The sequence below is a fragment of the Rattus rattus genome, chromosome 4 (genome assembly GCF_011064425.1).
Source record: "Rattus rattus isolate New Zealand chromosome 4, Rrattus_CSIRO_v1, whole genome shotgun sequence".
Taxonomy (NCBI): Eukaryota; Metazoa; Chordata; class Mammalia; order Rodentia; family Muridae; genus Rattus; species Rattus rattus.
Window position 1 is genome coordinate 87,511,621 of NC_046157.1, and position 22,036 is coordinate 87,533,656.

Here is a 22,036-nt window from a genome sequence, read left to right on the forward strand (position 1 = left end):
GATTCTAACTCAGGTCTTCTTGCTTGCCCAAGAAATGTTTTCCTCACTGAGCCATTTCCCCTACATCCAGCTAGTTCCTCTTTGTTGGCATCTCAGTGTTATTAAAGTTTTCTTGCCATGACCTCTCCTTCCAGCCTGGGGTTTTAAGAGGCTAAACCCCCATTTGCCTGTGAATGTGACTAAAAGCAGGTTTTGTCCCCCAAATATTCCTAATCACCCCAGGAAACAGAGCTGACCCAGAGTCAAGGGGGCCGGTGGATGTAAACAAGAGTTTTATTGACAGGGATAGGGCTGAGGAGGGTCCTGGACTCAGCTGGCCACGTGGCATGCATGGTCAGTTGGCAGTCAGAGGGCATGTCACAAGTGGGGACAGGTGGCATGGGCCTCTCTGACCACCCCAGGGCTGTATTTACAGGGGTGTCTGCCCACTTCCACCCTCCCAAAACCCCCCACAAGCCCTTTAGAAGTAGGTTCCCCCATCTCCCGGCCTGGATCCCCAAATTCCCTCTGCAGAAGCAGGATTTGAACTCCAACCGGCACCTCAGAGGCTCCATCCCCTGGGTTTCTTTCCAGAAGTACCAACATTGGCTCAGCCAATGCCAGGGTCTCTGAGGGCACCACCACCCACATTCTGAGTCGCACACACACACACACACACACACACACACACACACACACACACACACACACACACACTGCCCTGTCTCACACACACCCACACATATTTCTGCCTCTGGCCTTTGCACACAAACAGGCCATGCACACGGGGACACACACACACACACACACACACACACACACACACGCACGCACGCACGGAGAGCGCGCTGGGCCTGAGGGGCCCAGGAGAGGGGGGGTCCCTTCTAGGGAGGATGTGTTGAGGCAGGAAGGCTCGTGTCTGCAGCTCTGCCTCCCGTTACCCCACGTCCTCACCTCCCACCCCGGCCGACACCCCAAGTAAGAACGGGGCTGTGCAATTTCTTAGAAAAAAAAAAAAAACAAACTCAAAATAAACAAAAATCAAAGTCTATGCTCAGGTAAAAGGTCAGCCTCTTCCCGCCCACCCCGGGGCTTCATGTCCTGCATCCTCCGGGATGGAGGGGGCTCTTGTGCTTCCCTGTGGCGAGGAGATCCCCACCCGCGAGGGTGGGGAACGAACGCGTCCCACTCGGCGCCAGTAGGGCTCGGTGACCTGGGCTGACGCCCGGGTCGCTGTAGTTGGCACCGTCGAGGCATCCGCCCGACCTAGGGTACCGGGGGTGCAGTCCGCTCGCCCGTCCCGCAGGGCAGCAAGTGTGTAGAGTCCGCGGGTGCGTGGCGGCGAGGACGGTGACCCCCGGGCCTCGCCTCGCCGCTGTTGAATGTGTGTGTGCGCCGCAGGGCGGCTGTTGGGGGCCCATGGGGGCCGGGCCTCCGCAGGCTGCTGGTTGCAGGTGGGCTCCATGGCCCTGGAAGGTCGTCGCCCACCGAAGAAGAGTCCAAGGGGCCCGTGGGTGCGGACACAACCCGCCGGCGGTCCGGGCTGGCGTGAGGCGTGAGTGGGAAGTCGCCTGGGTGAGAGGCCCGGCAGGATCTTGGGGCGCAGAGGCGAGATTCCAGGCCTGACTCAGTCGGCACCGGGGGCTGCTCAGGGGCGCGGGTGTGCGCCAGCAGGAGCAAGGATGTGGAGGCAGAGGCCGACAGCAGCGCGTGGCTGTGGTCCCAGGCTCGCGGTCCTAGGGCGTGGGCGTGTGGGTGTGTTGTGGGCAGGCGTTTCTGGGGCAGAGGCGTCTGCTCAGGGGTGGGCAGCAGCCCCGAATCCAGGTCGTGAGGACCACCATGCAGCAGTGCCGCCTTTGTCCAGCCATTCTGCATAAGCGGGGCCAGCAGGGCCTCCGGGGGACCCCCGGGACCGCCGCCGGCTCCCCCACGACCCCCAGTCCCGGTTCCCCTGCGCTCGCCCAGTCGGCTCACGCTCAGCACTGCCTCGCTGCCGCCATGCGCCAGGATGGCTTCCTTGTCCTTGCGCCGGGCCAGCTCCCGCCGCTCGCGGAGACCCACGAACCAGCCCACGCTGAAACCCGACACCACAGCACCCACCACGAACGCTGCCACCGAGGACGTCACCAGCAGGTTCACCGATACCAGCCCTGCGCGGTCATCTGAGAGGCTGGCGCGCAAGAGTCCTGGGGACAAAGAAGGTGGCAATACAGTCCCTACACTGAGCTACGCTCCATTCTAGGCGGGGTTCCATCCATGACCACGCCCCAGGCCTCTCACAAGGGGATTCTAGGCAAGGGCTCTACGTCTGAGCCATGACCCTTTGTGCCTATTTTTTCTGGAATCAGTATCTTTCATCTCTCTATTAGATGGTCTCATTTTCACCCTTCATCGCAGCGGCCACCAGAGGGCGACCGTGAGCACTGGGTGAACTTAGCTTTTCATGGCTCCCAGCTCACTAAGGAAGTCTGCCATGTGTCCACCCTCCATTCCCAGGACTGAGTGTCTCTGGCTGTGTCACAGCACACAAGGGAGTCCCTTTCTCAGCTTACCAGTGCAGTCACCTAAGCCAGAGGTGCTGGCCCCGGACACATCTTGCTCAAACGTGGCACTGAGATGGGGAGAAGGGGACAGAAGTAGACTCAACACAGAGCTCTGTATACCCAGCCTGGCACAGAAAAGGGAACACAGGCAGTGGGTTGCTAGATATGCCCCACATGTCCCCCTTCCCTATACCTGGTTCCTGGTCTGAGGAAGATGCAGGAGCCATCGGGGGCCCACCCGCAGTATGGATCTTGGCTGCCAATGCAGTTCCTAGGACAGAACACGGAACAGCCAGCTGCTTAGAAAACCTGGCCATGTAGCTTCTAGTCACCGCAACTGCGACTGACTCAGAGTGAGTTTTGGAGGCCTAGGATACTTTCTCTCAAATTTTTACACAAGAAAATGGATGCTCAGTTCAGAAGCATTGCCACGAGGCTGGGCTGGAACCTGAGCCCAGACAGTCCATCCTCCCTGAAGCAGCCCCCAGCCTCCCCATTGCTCCTCCAATACAGGCTGCATCCTGCCCCAGGAACTTTGCACAGCCATGTCCTCTGCCTTTGGTTACCTCTGGTGCATCAAAGCTTTCCAACAACACATAGCTCTCCTCTTTCCATATGCTTCCCCCGACCCTGTACCAGCCTTGTGGGGGGTACTCACTTCATGCACCCCGAGTACAGCTGGCAGCGGGCAACAGGAACACGAACCACACATCGGGGGAAGGCTGCCAGCAGGCCACCTGAGGCAGCATCTAGCTCCAGGCTCAGAAGTCGTTGTCCCCACTCACCAGCACTGCTGGATCGTCCACACCTGGGCACACGGGGTGAACCATGAGGCTGGTATGCCCACCCCATGGTTCAGCCAGTCACTCCCACCTCCCTGCTTATCCTCAGACCTGTCTGGCCGGTAGGTCTCAAACTCCTCCAAAAAGATGCTGGGCCCTGTGGTCCCTGAGACACTGGCATTGGGCTTCACAAGGAATTTGAGGACTGTGCCAACCTCAGAGCCAAGGAAGACTATTGTCTGATTGCCCCATGGGCCTGCACCCACATCCACAGCCACTCGGGTCAGCTGGTGCCTGGAATACAAGATGGAGGTCAGGTTTACCCTGAAGTTTCCTCAGGCCTCCCAGCCCAGGTATCACACACATCCTTTGACCTGTGGGATACAGGAGTAGTTAGAAAGGTGCATGCTATCAGATAAACACTGATAGACAGTGACATGAAAAAGTGATGCTATGTTCTGCCTCAGGCCCTTTCTAAGGATGCTGGGCCCTACCCACAGCATCCTTGCCCAGCATACCCCACAATAATGAAGGCCCTTGACTGGGCTCTATTACCCCCACCATGAAGGACTGGGCTATCCCCCTCCCCAGCACTGACCGCATCAGAGTTCTCACAATCCAAGGCGAGTGGCCCAGGGAGGGCACCGCTTCGTCCATCAGTGGGTGGGTCTTTACAAAGTTGAGAATCTCGTCAGGAAGGGCATTGGATGCGTTGTACTGCATACCAGGCGCTGCACAGCACCCGGGCCTGGGTGAAGACAGTGAGTCAGGGAGGATGCCAGGATACCACAGTGACGCCCTGATTCCCTGGGGCATCTTGGGGCTCCCCACTTTTATGGTTTCCCTGCTCTGATTCTCTGTAGCCTCAGCACCTCTTTACATTCTGATCTGATTTGCCTGGGCCTCACACAGGCCACAGCCCCTAGTCCAGGGCCTTTGTGCACATTTTCACCCTCTGCCCAGCTTATCCCTCAACAAATGAAGATCCTTGAGTGCCTGGCCCTTTGTGGCAGCCTCCTAGTGTTGCTTCCTCCACAAGCTTCTTTGTTTCCCTCCATTGTCTCCTTATCTGACACAGTGACCAGCCATTGTAGGGGCAGAACACTGCTTGACTACCCTGTGAAGATGGAAGTCATTGTCACCTGGGCCGTGGTACTTGGTCCTCAGGCACTGGGGTCCAGATTGACTCAGGTGACTTCTGCTCCCGGAAGCGGCCTTCAAACACAGCAGCCACTTGGTTCATGTCAAAGGCACAGACAGCTGAGCCAGGGATGCTGTGGGGGCGGGGGGGGGAGAGTGCTGAGCTGGGTGGGGATGGTGCCATCTCTGGGTCCCATGAACTGCCTGAGTCCCCTGCTCCTCCTCTCATCTGAGCAACACAAGCCACTCCACCTCAGAACATCCCCAGGTTGGACCACTATGCAGCTTTCTTAGACCCTCTCTGATGTGCTCAGTTACCACTGAGGATTTAGTCAGTTCCCAGAGGCTATGCTAGCCGGCCTCTCTATTGATCCTCATTTGTCTATGACTTCCTTGTGCACTCAGACCCAAGTCTAGGCCCTGCCCCATGGTTCAATCCTCCATAATTCTAACACATTCCCTGATTTCATTGTCTCCCTCCACACCTCCACATAAGCCTCCTTCCTCTGACCATCACAGAGTCTTGGAACCATTGCATGCACTATGCCCTCTTCCACACCCCAGTGTCACTCTTCAGGAGCCCTTCCTGCCACGCCCCACAGGATGAGAGGACTCCAGGTGTTTCTTTCATTCTTTGGCCCCAGATTGGCATGGAGGGCTCCTAGGACCAATGCTGCCCAACACAGGACACAGAAAATATTTGCTGAGTGAATGTGTGAACACTAGGATTCTGGCCAACAAACACCCCCAGTGGACACTTGCCTGTTGCTAGGAGTTGAGAAGACAGCGAGAATCACCGGACGGCCACCAAGGCTCACCACACCAGTCACAGCCTGCAGTACGTTGAAGTAGAAGTGTGAGTCCCCAGGCACCGAGCAGTTGAGCCGGGCCTTCAGGAAGGAAGTCCACTGCTTCTCCAGCACTCGTGGGGAGCCGCCCACATCATTCTTGCATACACGGGCCACACGGGACACCACCACCTGGGCAAGAAGTAGGCACCGGGAACACCCTGAGTTAGCATGATGTAGAAATGGCTACTGCCTGTCATGCCAGACAGGGAACTTCTCTTACAAAGGACTAAGGGGGGACCTGCTACCCACAGCACTCTGGATGCCAGGCAGCAGGACAGGGGTGGCACAGGCGACAGTGCAAAACATAAATGTGTGGGAGGTTGGATGGGTGAGTGGATGAGTTTCTGGATGGATGGATGGATGGATGGATGGGATGGATGGATGGATGGATGGATGGATAGATGGATGGATGGATGGGTGGGTGGATGGGTTTATGGGTTTATGGGTTTATGGATAGATGGGTGTATTTATAGATAGATGGGTGGGTGGGTGGGTGAATGGATGGATGGGTTTATGGATAGATGGATGTATTTATAGATGGTTGGGTGGGTAGATGGATGGATAGGTGGGTGGGTGGGTTGTGACTAGACTCAGGTTAATGACTCTGGGAAGGGCTGAAGAATAAATAGTTGGGCTTGTGGTCATGTGTCAGTGAGACAGATTGAGGGAAGGATGATAGACAGGAACTGTGGGACCACATGACATCAATGTCTCCAACACTGTTCTATACAAAGCCTTCAAGCTCCTCAGTTCCTCCTTAAATGTCTTTCAGCCTCATAGACCTGGTCCTCATTGGAGGGGACACTATGTGAAGACTGGTTCCTCTGATCCAGGTGGATTTAATGGATTAGACCTTCTGTCTACTTTCCCTGCCTGAGCCTCTCAGCTAATGTCCTGGGCCCAAGCATCACAGAAGTTGCAATGAAACCTTTTCCAGATAGTTAAACTCCATGGCGATCTCCCGGAAGAAGAAGTAGACGTGGCTTCCCCACTCCACCGCATGCACAAAGTATGGCTCTGTTGAGAGAAGGTGTTGGGATACAACCTTACTCATCATGAAGGGATCTCTGAATGTCACTAGAGCACACTTGAGCTGTGCCTCTTTTTGGAAAGAAGAAACTTAGAGTGGTCACTTAGCCAAAATGAACTGAGCCTAGTTCAGCTTTTTTTTGGAGGGGGGTGAGTGGGGTCATAAATTAAAAAATATCACTATCCTACCATTCCCATGCAATCTATGCTGTTTTGTGACACCTTCCTCCCTATTTGGTCAACTCCGCAGTTTCCTACCCTGTCCTTCTATTTCAGGTTCCTCAGCTACCTGCTACCTGCAGGCACTATTTTACACCAAAATCTTCCATCTAGTTTCACCTTTAAAAAGATCAAGAGATTCCAAAGACAAGGTCCCAGACTCTTCTCTCCTGATCTCTGGGACTCTCGTTTTGTTGGGGGTGTCAGGTAAATGTCACCTCTACAAGAACCTCACCTTTAAACCACTTGGAGTCATGCTTTACTGTGCGCAGTGTGGGCCGGTCCCCAAGGCTACGGTAGATAACAGCGTCGATGGCTAGGAAGTCAGTGACTGTGGCTGTGAAGAGCATCCCATCTGGACATCGGGGGACAAGGTGTGAGGGAAGCAGATTGAGAGTAAACCGGGAAGGCCCAGAGAGAGGCCAGGCACAGCAGCACAGGCCTGAATCCCAGCACTATGGAGGCAGAGGTGGTGGATCTCTGTGAGCTCGAGGCCAGCCTGGTCTACAGAGTGAGTTCCTGGACAGTTAGGGCTACACAGAGAAACCCTGTCTCAGAAAATCATAATGACAACAACAATAATAATAATCATAATAGAAAGACCAGAGGAGGCAGGAGTGAAAATTAGAATCTCAGCCCAGTATGGACGGTCAATGGGTTGCGCCTGGTTCCCATCAGGATCCTGTTACTGAATGAGCCTGAATCCCAGGCTGAGTCCTCACACAGGACGAGACTAAATCCAGTTGAACCTTGGTCCCAGGCTAAATTTCTTCCTCTGGCTCAGCCTCACTGCCTTCCTGAACGTGACCCTGACCTGACTATGTCCCCTTTGATTCTGCTCATTTCCCAGCTGCCTCTGAGCAACCAGGATTTTAGGAATGAAAAACGCCTTTCTTGGAACTGGACATGCCAACAGCAGAAATCACTCACCTGAGAAGAGGGCGACATTGGCATGCTTGGGGTCGTAGGGGCAGCGGGCCATACCACTGATGTTGTCTCCAAGAAGCTGCAGCGTGTCCATCTGCAGGGAGGACAGAATCTAAGAATATGTCTCACTCTGCCTGGTAGCTCCAGCCTTCCCCAGTCCTCCACTCCAGGCAGAACCCTAGCTTCATACTGTATTGCTGTGTGATTCTGGCCAGGCAATTAACCTCTCGGGGCCTCAGTTTTCTGGTCTGTGAATGGGCCCGAGTTTATTGTAATCAGACTTGGAAGACAAGGGAGATAAGCCTGAAAAACCTCGGATAGGGGTGTGTGTGGCTGAGAGGAAGCACAGGATAGATGGAGGGCGAAGACGATTCTTGGGGTCTTGAGAGCTGAGACTCACACTGTAATTGGCACAGATGGGATTGAACGCATTGGAGCCGCACACGAAGAGCGTGGACTCGTCACGAAGCAGGAGCACCTTGACAAAGTTCCGACACTCACCCTGGGGTGGGGAAGAAGGAAGGAGTTGCAGAGGGTGTTGCCTGGTCCCTGTGCACATGGCTCGGACTGGGAGCTCAATCAAGGCTGACCCAAGAGACGGGGCTATTCCCAAGGGATGAAGGAGATTGGGCGTGACCTGAGTAGATTGGGTGTGGCAATTGAGGCACCTGTCCTTGAACATAACAGTAACAGCTCTGAGAGGAAGAATCACTCCAAGGCTGCAGGGAAGTTTGAGGCCCAACTAGAAACATGGCCAGGGAGGGTAGGATGGGGATAAGCCTGGACAAGGACAGGTTCCTCTTACCTCTTGCTTGCCCTTCATCCGACACACATCGATGTCGCTGGGGTTGGAGCGCCAGGTAAGCTTCTGTCAGAAAAAAAGTGTGGTGAGGGGAGTGTGCCCCTCAGCATCCGACAGATCCCTTCTCCCAGCCAAGTCCATCTTGGACTCCAGCTCCCCTCGAAGAGCTCTGCCCCACCGCAAGCGGTCCCTCTTCCTCACCCGCTGATACCGCAGCTCCGTGGATGTGGATGGTTCCAGTTCTACTTGGTACAGGTTGTCTCTGCAGGAGAGCAGGAGAGCATGGTACAAGAGATTGAGGGAGAAGGACCCTATCACCTTCAGTCCAATAACAGTAAACATGATGTCCATCTGCCATCCACATCATTCCTGGTCTGTATTGTGATTTCTGCCTTTGAAATCTATCCCATGCCCACCCTTTTCTCAGTCTGCATGTTGCCACCATGTCCAGCCTCAAACCTCACAGCTTGGACACATTCAGGCCTCGGCACTAACTCAGCCTTGGGAAACTGCCAGCAGGAGGCGCCTGTGAGCATCTAGTAAGCTTCTTGCCTAGAGCCCGAGTTCTCTCTTGCATTCCCCTTCATCACTCTGTATAGGCACTCAGTAAATTATGTCTTAGACATTGTCCCTAACAGTACACATGCATCACACAGTGTCCAACGCCCTTAAGACTCAGGTGTAAGCTGGGTGGTGGGCACATGCCTTTAATCCCAGCACTCAGGAATAGAGGCAGGGGGATCTCTGTGACTTAGAGACGCCAGCCTGGTTTACAGAATGAATTCCAGGACAGCCAGGACTACACAGAGAAATTTTGCCTCAAACAAACAAACACCACCCAACAGCACCTTTAAACGGAGTGCTCAATAGCCTTAAAAAAGGTGCTGAATATCTTGAAACGCAGCATTCAGCCCCATGGGGTTACACTTTCCAGCCAAGCAATAGGCCTATCATGGACCCCTCAAATTCGCTCTTCTGGGCACCTTAAATTTGCATACCTGTCCCCGATGAACAGTGTCCTGTTAACACGTAGCACTCTCTGGATGTTGAGGTCCTCAGCACCCTCTGCAGGGGTCAGACGACCAGGCCCGCTGCCCACGAACACGGGGTAGTGGCTCAGGTCTAGGGGAGGGAGTGGAGGGAGGATTCGTTTGGGAACAAGATCCTGTCCACCCGAGACCCTGACACACCCCTGCCCATCACCCCGCCCCCCGCCCAGACTCACAGTCCCTGGGAGCCACACTGAGTGGAGGTGGTTCATCTGGGAAAAGGCCATGGGTGACCCTCAGAAGCAACAGCAGGAGGAACAGCAGGGCCGGGCGTGGAGGGGGCGCTCGCGGGGTCCACATGGTGAGGACCAGGTGGCCACAGGTAACACCTACAAGCCAGAAGGCCAGTGAGTGGAGCTGCCTGCAGTTCCATAAAAGGCCATTAGGGGGCGCGCGAGTCCCTTTCTTCCTCCAGAATAAAAATAATAACATTGATAATAATAATGACGCTCAGAGGTTGTTTAATTAACAAGCGACTTTAAGACCACATGTGCATAAAATTCTCAGGAAATAGCTGCAACCAAAATGCATTAGGTAATTAAAAATTAATCACGAGAATTACAATAATGGATATTATCTTAAAACGTGTGTTTAAAAATCCAATCTCAAAAAGCATTTTAAAAAAATCCTTTGGGAGCTGGAAAGATGGCTCAGTGGTTAAGAGCACTGACTGTTCTTCCAGAGGTCCTGAGTTCAAATCCCAGCAACCACATGGTGGTTTACAACCATCTGTAATGAGATCTGATGCCTTCTTCTGGTGTGTCTGAAGACAGCTACAGTGTACTTATATATAAATAAATAAGTCTTTTTTTAAAATCCTTCAAATTAAAGCGGGAAAAACTTTAGAGCTTGGCATCATGGCATAGGCCTGTCATCTCAGCCATGGACAGGCTGAGGCAGGAGCATCATTAGTTCTAGGACAGCCTGGTCTACATAGCAAGACCCCCACGATAAAACCAAATGGCCACAAAATTAGAACAAACACACAAAGAGAAACCGTATTTCCAATTCAAAGGCTGAACAAAACATAACAGAATTAAAAGTCCTTGGTATTTTATAAACCACAACATAAGCGATGGGAGTCGTAGAACACTGCAGTGTACAGAGGCCTTGGTGTCGTTGGTGGGTTTGACTTCCTGTCCCCTTGGACCGCTTCCTTCCGCTCTCATTCATAACTGAGGAATCCCGAGTGTGTGAAAACACGTGGGACCCCAGCCCTCCAAACCTGGGGACCCGGGGCAGGGCAGCACCTCCCTACCAGAAAGGAGTACAGTCCAATTTGAAACACTCCACATGGGATTCTCAGCAGCTTCGTCAGTCTCCAACAAATTCTGGGCCTCAGTTTCCCCTTCCAGGCAGCAGAGATGTCCCCCAGCCATCCCCTGACTTTGTGTCTTGGCGATCCTAAGCCACAGTGGGTGGGGTGATGGAGGGAACATCAGCCCCAAGTTAACATCAGCGCCTATTCTAACGGTCAGGGCCAAAAAACAGGAAGACCTTGCACAGCTTCCTCTGCCTGACCCGGGCTTCCAGGATTTGTGACTCAGAGTACTCGTGTTCTAGGACATGAGCCTACTTCCTTACGAGCTTCCTAAACTGGCTCCTCGCCTGTGCTGTCCTTCTGTACCCGTCCGATGACCCCAAATTCCAGGAGATTGACCTCTGCTCTGTGGCCATCCTAACCCTCTGCTACCAGCCCCAGACCCTCAGTAGGGATTCTAGGCAAGGCTCCCTAGAGCCCTGGGGGATTTGAGGAGGAGGGAACGGCTTAACTCACAAGCCACGCCCCCAGCTCTTTGATTTTGCTTCCTGGGACAAGGTCTGATTCTGTAGCTCCAGACTCAGCAACCACAGGAGCTGCTCTGAGAAGCTCTGGGTTCAACGAGAACCTCTACCCCCTTCTCCCAAATAAGATAGAATAATAAATATAAAATGTTTTGAGACAGAATCTTACTATGTAGACCAGGCTGACCTCAACCTTCCAGAGATCCACCCCAGAGCCATGAATCATCCTACATGATCTCCAGATCCTCGGCCGTGCCCCCTGGCTATGGCGGGCTGAGTCTTCAGGCGTCACCACTGAACTCAGAGTTCTAACCCGTCTCAGACACGCTGCAGCATCCCTGCATGCCAAAGCCCCTCCATGGCACCACACAAGTCTCTGTCACGCCCTCTCTCTGTCACGCAGCCTAACTTCCTCGCCCCACCACCCCACAGCCCCAGGTTTATGCCATAGTGGTAACTCATTTTCGACTCCACCACAAAGTTCTCTAGCACACAGTAAATGGAAGGAAACCATTGGCCTCTCTCCTCCATTAGCGCCCAGGCTGTCTCCGCCACCACGTCCTCTCTGCCCTCACGCTCTGGACACGAGGGGGCGCCTGCGAGCAACCGGACCGCCGTTAGTCCTCAGCGCTGCTATCCCATCGAGCCTCCCTCCCTTTCTTTCCGTCCCTTGCTTTCCCCCTCCCCAATCTTCTCACGGCGCTCTGACTCGCCCAAGGGCTTTTGCACAAGCTTGACACCCTGGGGGACAGCAGGCAGGCCCGCATGGTTTTCCTAGGGCCAAGTAGACTTTTGGTGCTCGGTAATCGCTTGTTGTATATGAATAAATGATCAACACTTAGCATCGCGCCCCCACCCACCTCAGTGTTCTTCAGTCCTCTGGCACACACCCAATGTCTGGCTTAGACCAGTCCCTCCCTGTGAGTCCCCAGGAAGTCAGACCACCTACATATTCCCAAGTGTGCTTTCACCCCAGGCAAATGTCCCAGCTGTGAGAGGGGCACCCACACGTGTGTTCGCACCTGTCTCAGGGTGCACACCCAGAACCTGCCTGTGAACCTCCCCCACGAGTGGCTTCCAGGGACAGCCCAATTCATTGGCTGTGTGGGGAAACTGAGGCCCAGGATGTGGGATGGAATAGCCAGTGCCTGTGGTTCTCATGCAAACCCTAACTAAGCTCTGCGACCAGTGACTGAACCGGCACTTCCTGGACTTTGACTGCCCCTCTCTGTGTGCCAGGCTCCTGTGACAACTGTAAATGTCCTAAGCATCAAAAGCACCCCCTGAGGGGCAGAACATCCCTTAGTCGATAGTTGTTCTACAATCTTCTTTAGCCACTCAGATTCCCCAAGGGCCAGGGCACCCTCCACCCCATCACCAGGCCTCTTTAAGTAAGTTCTATTTTGAATCTAACGTGGGTCTTTCTTGCTTCCATGAGGGTTGTGTAAGGGCTCTTCCACACCATTCCACTGACACCAAGCAAATCACAGCATACCTGCCTCACCTGGCCTGTGACTCCAGGCCCTGATGCCACTTTCCTGAACTTCTCTGGACTCCACAGGGAACACGGAGACCAAGGGCTCTCTGCCGATTGCAATCCCCTGCCACCACCTCCTCTGTAGTTGTGCTCCCTGCAGGCCACTGCCCCAGGGTTCCGGCTGTGCTGCTGGTGTCCCCAGGGGGAATCGAGTGACTGTGGGGCAGCCGGGCCCCTGTGCTGGCCTGGTCTGGTTACCAGCTCTCCTTACAGCTGCCCTCCAGCTGCCTCTCTGGCCCCACTTAGCATAGCCTCATGTCCCCCTCAGCACAAACCTCTTCCGGACTCATTACTGCTGCCTCAGTTTCCTCACCCACAAGACAAGCCCGTAGTACACACCCACCTCAGTAAGTTATCAAAGTGTATATGAGCAGTGCACGGTAGTTGATTAGCAGAGGATATCTCTGAGCTTGCTGAGTCCTTCAGTGCCCTGGTGGTCACTGCTGTGTCCCTGAGCCTAACATAGGGCCGGCATAGAGTAGTCACTGATAAATATCAGGTGAAAAAAGAACCCTGGCAAAGGCATGCGTACCCAGACTCCCTGAGTCCAACTGCAGGCCAACATGGCCATAGATGCCCAGGCCTTGGAACTACAGCAGGTATACAGAAGGTAGTCAATAAATGATGTACAAAGCTCCCCATAGGTGTGAATCCACTTTATGCCCACACCAGTCTTGAGACCATGGAAAGTACAGAGCTCAGAGAGGTTGAACTATTTGGCTGAAGTCACACAGCACACCCCAGTGGATGGTGGGGAGAGGAGTGAGGTGACTTTGAACCACACCTACCTAACATGTGACTGTTCAATGTTTACCTACATCTGACATGAGGACACCTAAGATATGCAAGGTGACAGGCAGCTGGGGCCTCGCTAAGGACTGCTGGGAACAAGAAGTGTCAGCCAAAGAGCCTGAAGAAGACAAAGGTGGAAAATAGGTCCCCGAGGAAAGATCATGGTGTCAGAGTGGACCAGGGGTGCCATGTAAGTCAGGACTCAGCAACGGCGGACACACAGGTAGAATGGATGTAGAACCACACACTGGTAAAAGTCAAGCCCTGTCACGGAGAGGGTGACCTCAGGGGAACGTGTCTTCTCAGAACCTTTAAGATGATCCCCAGCACACACTTAGGAGCACCTGTGTTCCCAGCTCAGATCTGGAGCGTCTACTGTGCAGAACTCTGTGGTAGCATGTCAGAGGACATCTACCTCAGTACCAGGGATAGTGACTGCTCTGACTTTTCACAGGTGGCAATACTGAAGCCACCCATAGGGACCCACCTAGAGATGAAGAGGCCCCCAACTCCTGCAGGCACCAGTACCCATAGTCACTGCAGCCACAGCCCTCCAGCCCAGAGCCATGGTCACTGCTCCCTGTTCCCAGCCACAGGGGCCTCCTCCTCCGTACCAGGCTGCATCCTGCAACTGGGGCCTTTGCACAGCTGTGTTCCCTACCCCGGGGTCTTTGCATGGCTGTATGTCTGCTGCAGGGTTATTCCTCTCAACCATTCCACCCATGTTCCACCTCTTTTTCCAGCCCCTGGATCTAAAACCACCTCTAAAACCTCAGCTGCAGCACCCATGTTCTGTCTTTAAGGTGTTCAGCGCTGGTATACTTGGTTTGCACGGTTGGGAATTCAACAGCCATGTGGGTAGGGTACTGGCCCTATCAACACTGGCCATTGGCTTTATTTTACACATGTAGAAACTGAGGCTCAGAGAAGGGCAGGCTTGATCCAAGGGTGGCTCCTGCTGCCAGGCGAAGAGCCACATCCTGGCAAGGGCTCTCTGCTACCTCTTGTATCAGAGAATACGTGACCACCCAACACAGCCTTCACAGCTCTAGCTGTAGTGCCCCTTCTCCATGCCCTTTCCTGAGTTGCAGTGCAGAATCAAACATTCCCTAGCTTCAGTTTGCTTCCTCCACTCCAGTCCCAGCTATAAACAGCAGAGTAAACTAGGATCTGCCTCTGTTCCCCTCCCATGGTCTGAAAGAGTCTTGAGGAACAAATAGAAAAGTTAGGCTTACTGTCTGAGCCAGACACAGACCACGGCACACAGGAGCCACTGGAAATGCTTGTTTACTGACTGACTGACTGACTTCCCTAATCACCTAAGGCCCTCCTAGAAACCTATAATCCCCCTTAGGGCTCTTGAAAGCATTCAAGAAGTTCCTTGGGGCTGAGCCAAGAGCATCCTGGGAAATGTAGTCTTCAGCCGGTCTGGCCTCTCAACTGAGTTAAAAGTCACCTACCCACTCTGGTTCCAGGAAGCCGCAGCCTCGTGCCAGTGCTCCGGCTCCCAGCAGCCCTTCCTTGAGGCCCGCGAGCCCGGAGGCCTCGTCATCTCCTCTCTCCTCTACCACCCTCCCTGGCTCCTTGTGCCCCTGGGGATGAAGCTCCTGCTCCAGCCTTCTCGTCTCACCCCACTTCAGAAAGTTCAGCCACCCTGGAAAGTCCTCCCATTCCCCAGCTCAGTGGCAGAGTCTGTCCTCCCAGCTGCCACCTCCAGGGCCACACCCAGGGTCAGCTCAGGACACCCGCCTTCCCAGGAGACGCCAGTCACCTTTCTGTCCGGCTCACCTGTCCGCAGGCTGACGTCACCTCCTCCAAGGGCAGCTGCCTGCCTGCCCTCTGCCAATGGACAGACAGACAGATGGACAGGACTAGGGCTGAAAGCCCCGGAGAATGGAGGACCAGGAGGCACCGGGACACACGCAGCTGAGTGAGGAGCCGGCAGAGCCTGTCCTGAGGAGGCCGCACAGAGACTGACTACCTATCCCCAGAACACACAGAGAAGTTCCAATCCACTTCCTGCCAGTGACTGAGACATCAGGGCCACCCTTGGAAGGGACAGGGACTCGCGAGCACTAGGTTTTCAGTTAATGGAAAGAGCAGGGTTCCACCTCTTGCTCTGGAACTCAGGGCCTCACAATATGGGGACGCCTCAATTGACGCTCAGTGCCTCAGTTTCCCCATCTCCTCTTGGCCACCCTACTATTGCTGACAGACACGATACAGATACAAGATGCCCCCAGGCTGCCATCTACCAAGCAGGGAGCAGTGGCCACCCAGTCAGAGGGCCAGACAGCATTAGGCTATGTCCAGATCCAGGCCCTGAACCTTAGATCTCCCCCACTTCTAACCTCTCTAAATAGCCTGAAGGCAATCGTGAACCCTGAAAACCGGCTAGAAAATCCGAGTCCAAGACACACAGAGGATAAAGACGTGTTGTAACCAGGCAGAGGCGCTCTGGCCAGTCCCTTCAGCCATTCTGTCCCCAGGGCCATCCTCCTCCTCCCAGAGCTTACTGGCCTGCAATATTGGGGTTCCCAACTCCATTGCGGTTTGGGGTGGGTGTCAGGCAGGTAGAAAAAATAAGAAGTCGGGGGTGACACAGATGTCAGGTAGAGTGACACAGACCTCTGCAAGGGTGCCGGAGATCTAGAGAGCAACACAGACCTCAGGCAGGTGACAGAGACCTGGGAATCTCAGATGGGAGTGACATAGACCTTAGGCTGGGGTGACAGACCACGGGCAGAGAGGGCCAGGGATCCAGGAGTCCCTCCCGACCTCAGGGCTGTCGTAGGCCTAGAATTCTCCATCTGAGGCCGAGGTGGGGGGTTCGGCCTGGCAGCAGCCCTGGGGAGGCGCCCCAAAGTCGGCAGTGGAGAGCAGAATGGGGCACGTGACCCCCGCCCCAGGGACCAATCAGCGCCGCGGTCGGCCCGGGGGCCACGGTGGCACCCACCCCGCGCGGCTGCCAGAGACGCTCCTTTGTCCCATTGTCAGGCTTTGGGGGGGGGGCTTGGCAGCCCAGTTTCGGGCTGTGCTGCAGCGGGGGCGTTGGCCGCGGCCTGTGTTGGGGGCCCTGTGTTCATGCCAGTTGCGGGGCCAACAGAGACCAGCGGGTACCCGAGAGCCTGGGGTGCAGTTGGTGCACAGGGCCGCGTGGGGACCCACAGGAGGTCGCGCTATGTGTCCCGCCCCCTCCCCCGCTCCCACCAGTAGGCCGTCACCCCAATAAGCCACTGTCGATGCCAAGGCGTGATGAGCCCCGGCCTTGGCTGCAATCCCCGCCCGCTGCGCAGCCCGTTAGCCCCGCCCAAGGCGCTGGAGCTGGGACCGCACGCGGGGGGCCCCCCAGGCCAGTGCCGTTGCACGAGGCGCCCGCGCCCTGCGCGCGCCTGGTGCGTGCATGTCCACTGCATCTGTCCCTGAATCTGTTCCTGCATCTGTCCCTGCGTGTGTCCCTGCGTCCGTCACCGCATCTGTCCCCGGTGCATCTGTCCAAGGTGCGTCCCCGCGTCCGTCCCTGCACTCACCTCCAGCGCAGGCCGAGCACCTGCCCGGCTCCGCCCCGGCCCCGCAGCGCCTCAGCCTAGTCTCCCACGCGCGGGCGGCTCCCGCGGGGGCGCAGCGCGGTGTCCCGGACGCGGCCGCATCTCTGCCGCCGCCGCTGCGACTCGCAGCTCCGCCACCTCCGCCCCCCCCTCCCCGCGCCCGAGCTCGGAGCTCCGCAAAACCCGGCACAGATCATCAAGGAGCGGAGCACAGACGGGAGAGGGCGCCTCCACCATCCCCGGCCTCAGTTTCCCTTTCTCTGTCTCGCACCTCTCTCCTCGGGAGTGGCTCTAAAGATCACCCGCTCCCGCACTGAGCTGAGCTCTGTTCTGACTCTGGACATCTCCAGTATACCATAGGCACTCCATAGACGTTTTGCTATTGTATATTCCAGTGAATTTCCAATTCATCTGACCGGTCACCCACACACAGGAACCACATGGATATGGAGAGAGGTCCCACGGTCCTGGTGACTCATGACATCACTGAGTCAAACCATCAAGGTCTCCTTTATTAATTTATAATGATGATTGACTAAGGCCTGCCCCAGCACGCCGGCAACACTCACTTTCTGAGGGACATTGGGACAGCAAGATATCTCTTTCCATGCCTCAGTTTCCCACTGTCTAAAGCCCCAACCCATCTCAGTCATGACGCTGAATGAAAACCTCTCTCGGATTGGCCTCACCTCCTGGCATCTCCCGGATACAGCAAGCACTCCACAACTGCTTTTGTAATTGTCTGTGGAGTTGAGTCCTGCTCACATAGCTGTCCCGCAGCTCATCCAGCTGAGGACTCTCAACCAGAGGTTGGGACTCTGAGCTGTCTGGGACAGCCAAGTCTGTGGGTGTCAGGATTTGAATTCTGGCTTGTGGGCACCCTGAGGGGTTGGAGCAGACTCCCTGGTATCACCACTGTGGTGACAGGCTGAGACCTCACTGTAGTCCATCAGCTTTTCTGTCCCCTGTATATCAGCCAAGACACCGCTTCTGTGGAGAAACTGAGGCAGGCGATGAAGCCAGTTCTCAGCCTACTCAGCTTGGCCCAGGATCGAGTTTATCTGACAAGCATTTATTGAGCGCACCAACAGTGTCTTTCGACACGGGGGTCTGCCAACATGACCGACCAGTGGCTGCAGAAGTCAAGGTGCAGAGGGCTCAGGGGTCTCCTGGGGCAACAGATAGGGAGGGACATCGGGCTCCTGAAGGACCATGAGTGGATTTGGCAGGGAACGCAGAGTAGGGGACGCAGAGTAGGGGTGTAGGGGTGGCCTGTCCCCAGGAGACCTGTCTGAACAAAGGTCTTATGGTCATGAATGATGCCTCTTCCTTTTTTTTTTTTTTTTTTTTTTGGTTCTTTTTTTTTTTCGGAGCTGGGGACCGAACCCAGGGCCTTGCGCTTCCTAGGCAAGCGCTCTACCACTGAGCTAAATCCCCAACCCCTAATGATGCCTCTTTCATCAGGGAGGTCAAGTCGCCCTCCCCCAGCAGGCTCCAGCCGTCATGGAGAGTCTAGGAGGAAGGAACTTGCCTGAGGCCTCCAGAGTTATCTTGAGGGCCCCTTCCCTAAGCTGTGATGCTCCAGGAAGGCCCCGCCCCCTGGGCCTCAGTTTCCCTAGCTTCCGCAGCGTTACTCTCCCGCCCTGCTCCAGGCGGCAGCGATTCCAGTACGGATTTTGTGAACGCCTGAGGCTACAGACACCTTCTACCCAGCCGGGTTGCGGCCCAGGGGTGCAAGGGGGCCTAGGGAGACCGCAGGAGGGATAGTCGGCCTCAAAGACCCCAGACGGGGAGGTTGGGCCCGGGCACAGCGGAGATTCGCTCCGGCCACCTCGCGCTCCCGCGCGTCCCTCTTTTTCCCTGCTTGCTGTGTGACGCCAGGCAGCTCCCTGAAGCTCTCTGGGCCCACCTGGAGCCCAGCAAGGGAACGGGCCAACTCGCAATGGGCCACCTGGGTCCCTATCCGGGCAGTCCCCTGCCTCAGTTTCCTTCTCCATAACTGGCGGTCGTGGGGTCCAAGCTTGAGATGGTGGGAGGGTCATCTTTACTCCGCGGTAGTACTCAGTATCACTCCGGTTCGGGACCTGACCAGGGAATCCCCAGGGGCTGCTCAAAGGGCAGCTGCGATTGGCTGAGGCCTCCTGTGACGTCAGACGCTCCTGAAGCCCCTTCCCCAAGAGAGGCTCAGGGCGGGGGTGGGGGGGTCGACGGCCTCTGGAGAGGTGCTCAGGGTCCGGTGGATTGGGATGTTCTCCCAGCCCGAGGTGGCAGCTGAGAAGCGCAGAATTTGCTCGTCCCCCAGTCCCTCACCGCCCCCAACCCGGGGGCTGCAGCTGCTCAGTCCATCCAGCTGGTCTCCGGAGCTGCCTGACATGGGGGAGGGATGCAGCGGGCTCCGACCCTTTCTCGCCCCTGTCCTTTGACCCCTGGGTCGGGGGAGTCCTCCCTTAAACCCCAGGCCCCTCCTGGGGCTTTTCTCAGTGTTGGGAGAGTGGCCGGGGTGTGATGCTGTAGGAGGCATATGTCCCCAACTCGAGGCCAGGAGCAACCTTCAGGAAACGTGGAAACGCAACCAACATTAACGAAACAATCCCCTCTGGGGTGCAGACTCCTAAGGATGCGAGGGGCCTATAATAGGCACCTGCTGTATGCAGTTCCTGGATTCCTGAACATAGCTACTGCTACCCTCTCAGTGAGGAAATTGAGGCCCTGGGGACCTAGATTAGCTGATGAGTCCACCAGGGAAACGTAGGGTGGAGTGTCAACCTCAGCCTTAAAGCATAGTGAACTTGTGGGATGGCCCTTCATCCCCGGAGGCTCCAGCTCCTGCCTCCCCTTCTCTGTCTCTCTGCTGGTTTTGTTTGTTTGTTTGTTTGTTTGTTTGTTTTTTCAAGAGTCTATTCCCACCCAAGGACAGGGCCCATGTCTGCCCTGCCCACTACTGTGCCAGCACAGCGGTGGAGCTGGAGCGATGAATGCTGTCGGGGCCTGTTTCCTTGAATTGAGAAAACTGAGGCTCAGCTGGGGGAGGGGGGAGCCCGATGCCACTCACTTTCCCCACCAGTAAGGCAAGGCAGCAATGGGGACCTTCTTGCCAAAAGAGAGAATTCCAGTGAGACAATGACTTCTGGAACACATATTGAACACCTACTGTGTGTATAACAACAGGTGCTTTGCACATCTAAATAACTCTGAAAACAACTTTATTGAGCACTTGGGCTGTATACCGTAGTCCAGGTACTTTGCTCATTCAGATAACCACAGAAGCACTATTGTCTGTGGTGTGCACTGTGACTAAGGTACTTTGTAGGTTTGGATAACCTTGCACGTTCCTCCTGAACACCTACTATGGTACCACAGCTAGGGCATTCTGCACACTGGGATGGGTAACCTCAGGAGAGCACTTGCTGTATCGACTCTGGGCACTTTGCACTTCTGTAGCCAAGCAGAATTCAAATCCAGGACAGAGGGCTGTGGGGTTGGTCTGAGTCCTCCCCTGTGGAAAGAGGATTCCTGTGAGGCTAAGCTGTGTGTGGTGGCTGGGACTGCCCTGCACCTTCCAGTGAGCGCTGCCCAGCTGAAGCCCCCAGACACCCCCTCTCCCACTGGCCTCAGCAGATCTCCTCGGAGGTCTGAGCAATTACAACATTTGCACTCTAACCAGCAAAATCCCCCAAAAAGCCCAGTCATCCTCATCCTCCAAGCCATTATTTGCATATGCAAATGAGGCAACTGCATACTGGTCCCCAGAGCTGGAAGGGAGGAGGGATATCCTGATAAAGCCACCATCACACTTGCCTGGGCCCTGAGAAGGAAGAAGGAAGGCTCTGATTCAGCCTCAGGGCCTTTGCACACACAGGGCAGCACTGGAGTGGTTAGAGGAAAGCACAGTGGAGACTGCAGCTCATGGAGGTTGCAATCCAAACCTTGTCTTTGACTTCAGAAGCAGGTTGATTGACAAAAGGTCATTGCTGAAGATGCCCAGCACATAGTAGGCGCTCAATCTCATATTCAGTTTCCTCCCACCTCTATATTCCTTAGAAGCTGGGGGAGGAGCCCAGTATCCCCGTAGGTGTCTAGGGTAGTGTCCACAAAAATCAGTCCCATAGTAGGACAGCATTCAGGGCAGCAGCCTGGAAAGAGTCATACAGATTGGCCCAGCTGAACACTGAACTATTACACAGTTATGTAATCCATGTTGGCCCTGACACAGATGTCCTGCTGGGTCGCCACACTCAGGGAAATAGCCACATGCAAAAGAACATGCACTGCATAGTCCCTGGAGTCCTCACAGCTAGAGACAGGAAGTGGGAAGGTGATGGCAGCGGCTTGGAGAAGGGTAAGGTGTAGTGGGATGGAGAGTTCTGGAGATGACAATGGAGACAGCGCAAAGGTGAGTGAGTGAGCTTTACACTGACAAGCTGGGTAAATTCCGTGTGATGGACATATTCCCACAATTAAAAAAGAAAGGTGGAGAAACTGAACTACTGAGAAGAGGACTCAGGTGCAAATGACCTCACTGTGTAGCACCTGCCACCATGGGCCTGGGTCACACTGACATCAGTGTGTGTTGGGGACACTTGCAGCTCTGAGCTCAGGCTCACATGCTTCATGCCCCACCTGAACCAGCTCCACTCCTCTACAAACCCTACTTACCCAGCTAACTTGAGAGTGTGTGCACCTACTATGCGTGAGTGTTCACCTACTGTATGCTGGGCACACACTGTTCTGACAGAGCTTAGGCACCAGGCACCACCTATTCTGTATACAGTTATTGAGCACCTTCTGCATGAAACAAAAACACAGGGCACTCTCTCTTCAAGGTCCTATCATTCCAGGGAGACAGACACAAAGAAGAAAAAAGAGGTCTATCCTTGTCTTTGTTGCAAAGCAGGGACAGACATTAAAGGAGGGGAGAGGATGGGGGCGGGGAAACCTTAGATGTCTGGTCCCAGCAGGTCTCACTGAGGGAACAAACAAATAGAGACCAAAAAGAACTGAGAGAAAGCGGTTGTGCAAAGGCCCTGGGGCAAGAGAAGCCTGAAATAGAATG

The 22,036-nt window shown here is 55.0% G+C and overlaps 1 protein-coding gene across 1 annotated transcript; it reads right to left on the reverse strand.

Moving 5' to 3' along the window:
* Window positions 1-250: 250 nt before the first annotated feature.
* Sema6b (semaphorin 6B) lies at window positions 251-17,094 on the reverse strand. Its single transcript, XM_032900739.1, has 17 exons — window positions 16,966-17,094; window positions 9,498-9,650; window positions 9,271-9,394; window positions 8,474-8,534; window positions 8,276-8,338; window positions 7,871-7,972; window positions 7,474-7,564; window positions 6,779-6,898; window positions 6,224-6,312; window positions 5,207-5,424; window positions 4,447-4,578; window positions 3,903-4,052; window positions 3,416-3,598; window positions 3,181-3,330; window positions 2,716-2,793; window positions 2,532-2,590; window positions 251-2,165 (listed from the first exon to the last, which is right to left on the reverse strand). The coding sequence occupies exons 2-17, from the start codon at window positions 9,619-9,621 to the stop codon at window positions 1,246-1,248; spliced, it is 2,664 nt and encodes an 887-aa protein (XP_032756630.1). The 5' UTR covers window positions 9,622-9,650; window positions 16,966-17,094; the 3' UTR covers window positions 251-1,245.
* Between the last annotated feature and the right edge of the window lie 4,942 nt (window positions 17,095-22,036).

What these genes read in the sequence shown, in the direction of transcription:
- Sema6b (XM_032900739.1), bottom strand. Translation starts at nt 9,621, where the DNA reads ATGTGGACCCCGCGAGCGCCCCCTCCACGCCCGGCCCTGCTGTTCCTC. An exon ending in CGGAGCTGCGGTATCAGCGG is followed by an intron (nt 8,339 to 8,473) that starts GTGAGGAAGAGG and finishes TTTTTCTGACAG; the next exon opens with AAGCTTACCTGGCGCTCCAA. An exon ending in TGGCTTAGGTGACTGCACTG is followed by an intron (nt 2,166 to 2,531) that starts GTAAGCTGAGAA and finishes CTTTGTCCCCAG; the next exon opens with GACTCTTGCGCGCCAGCCTC.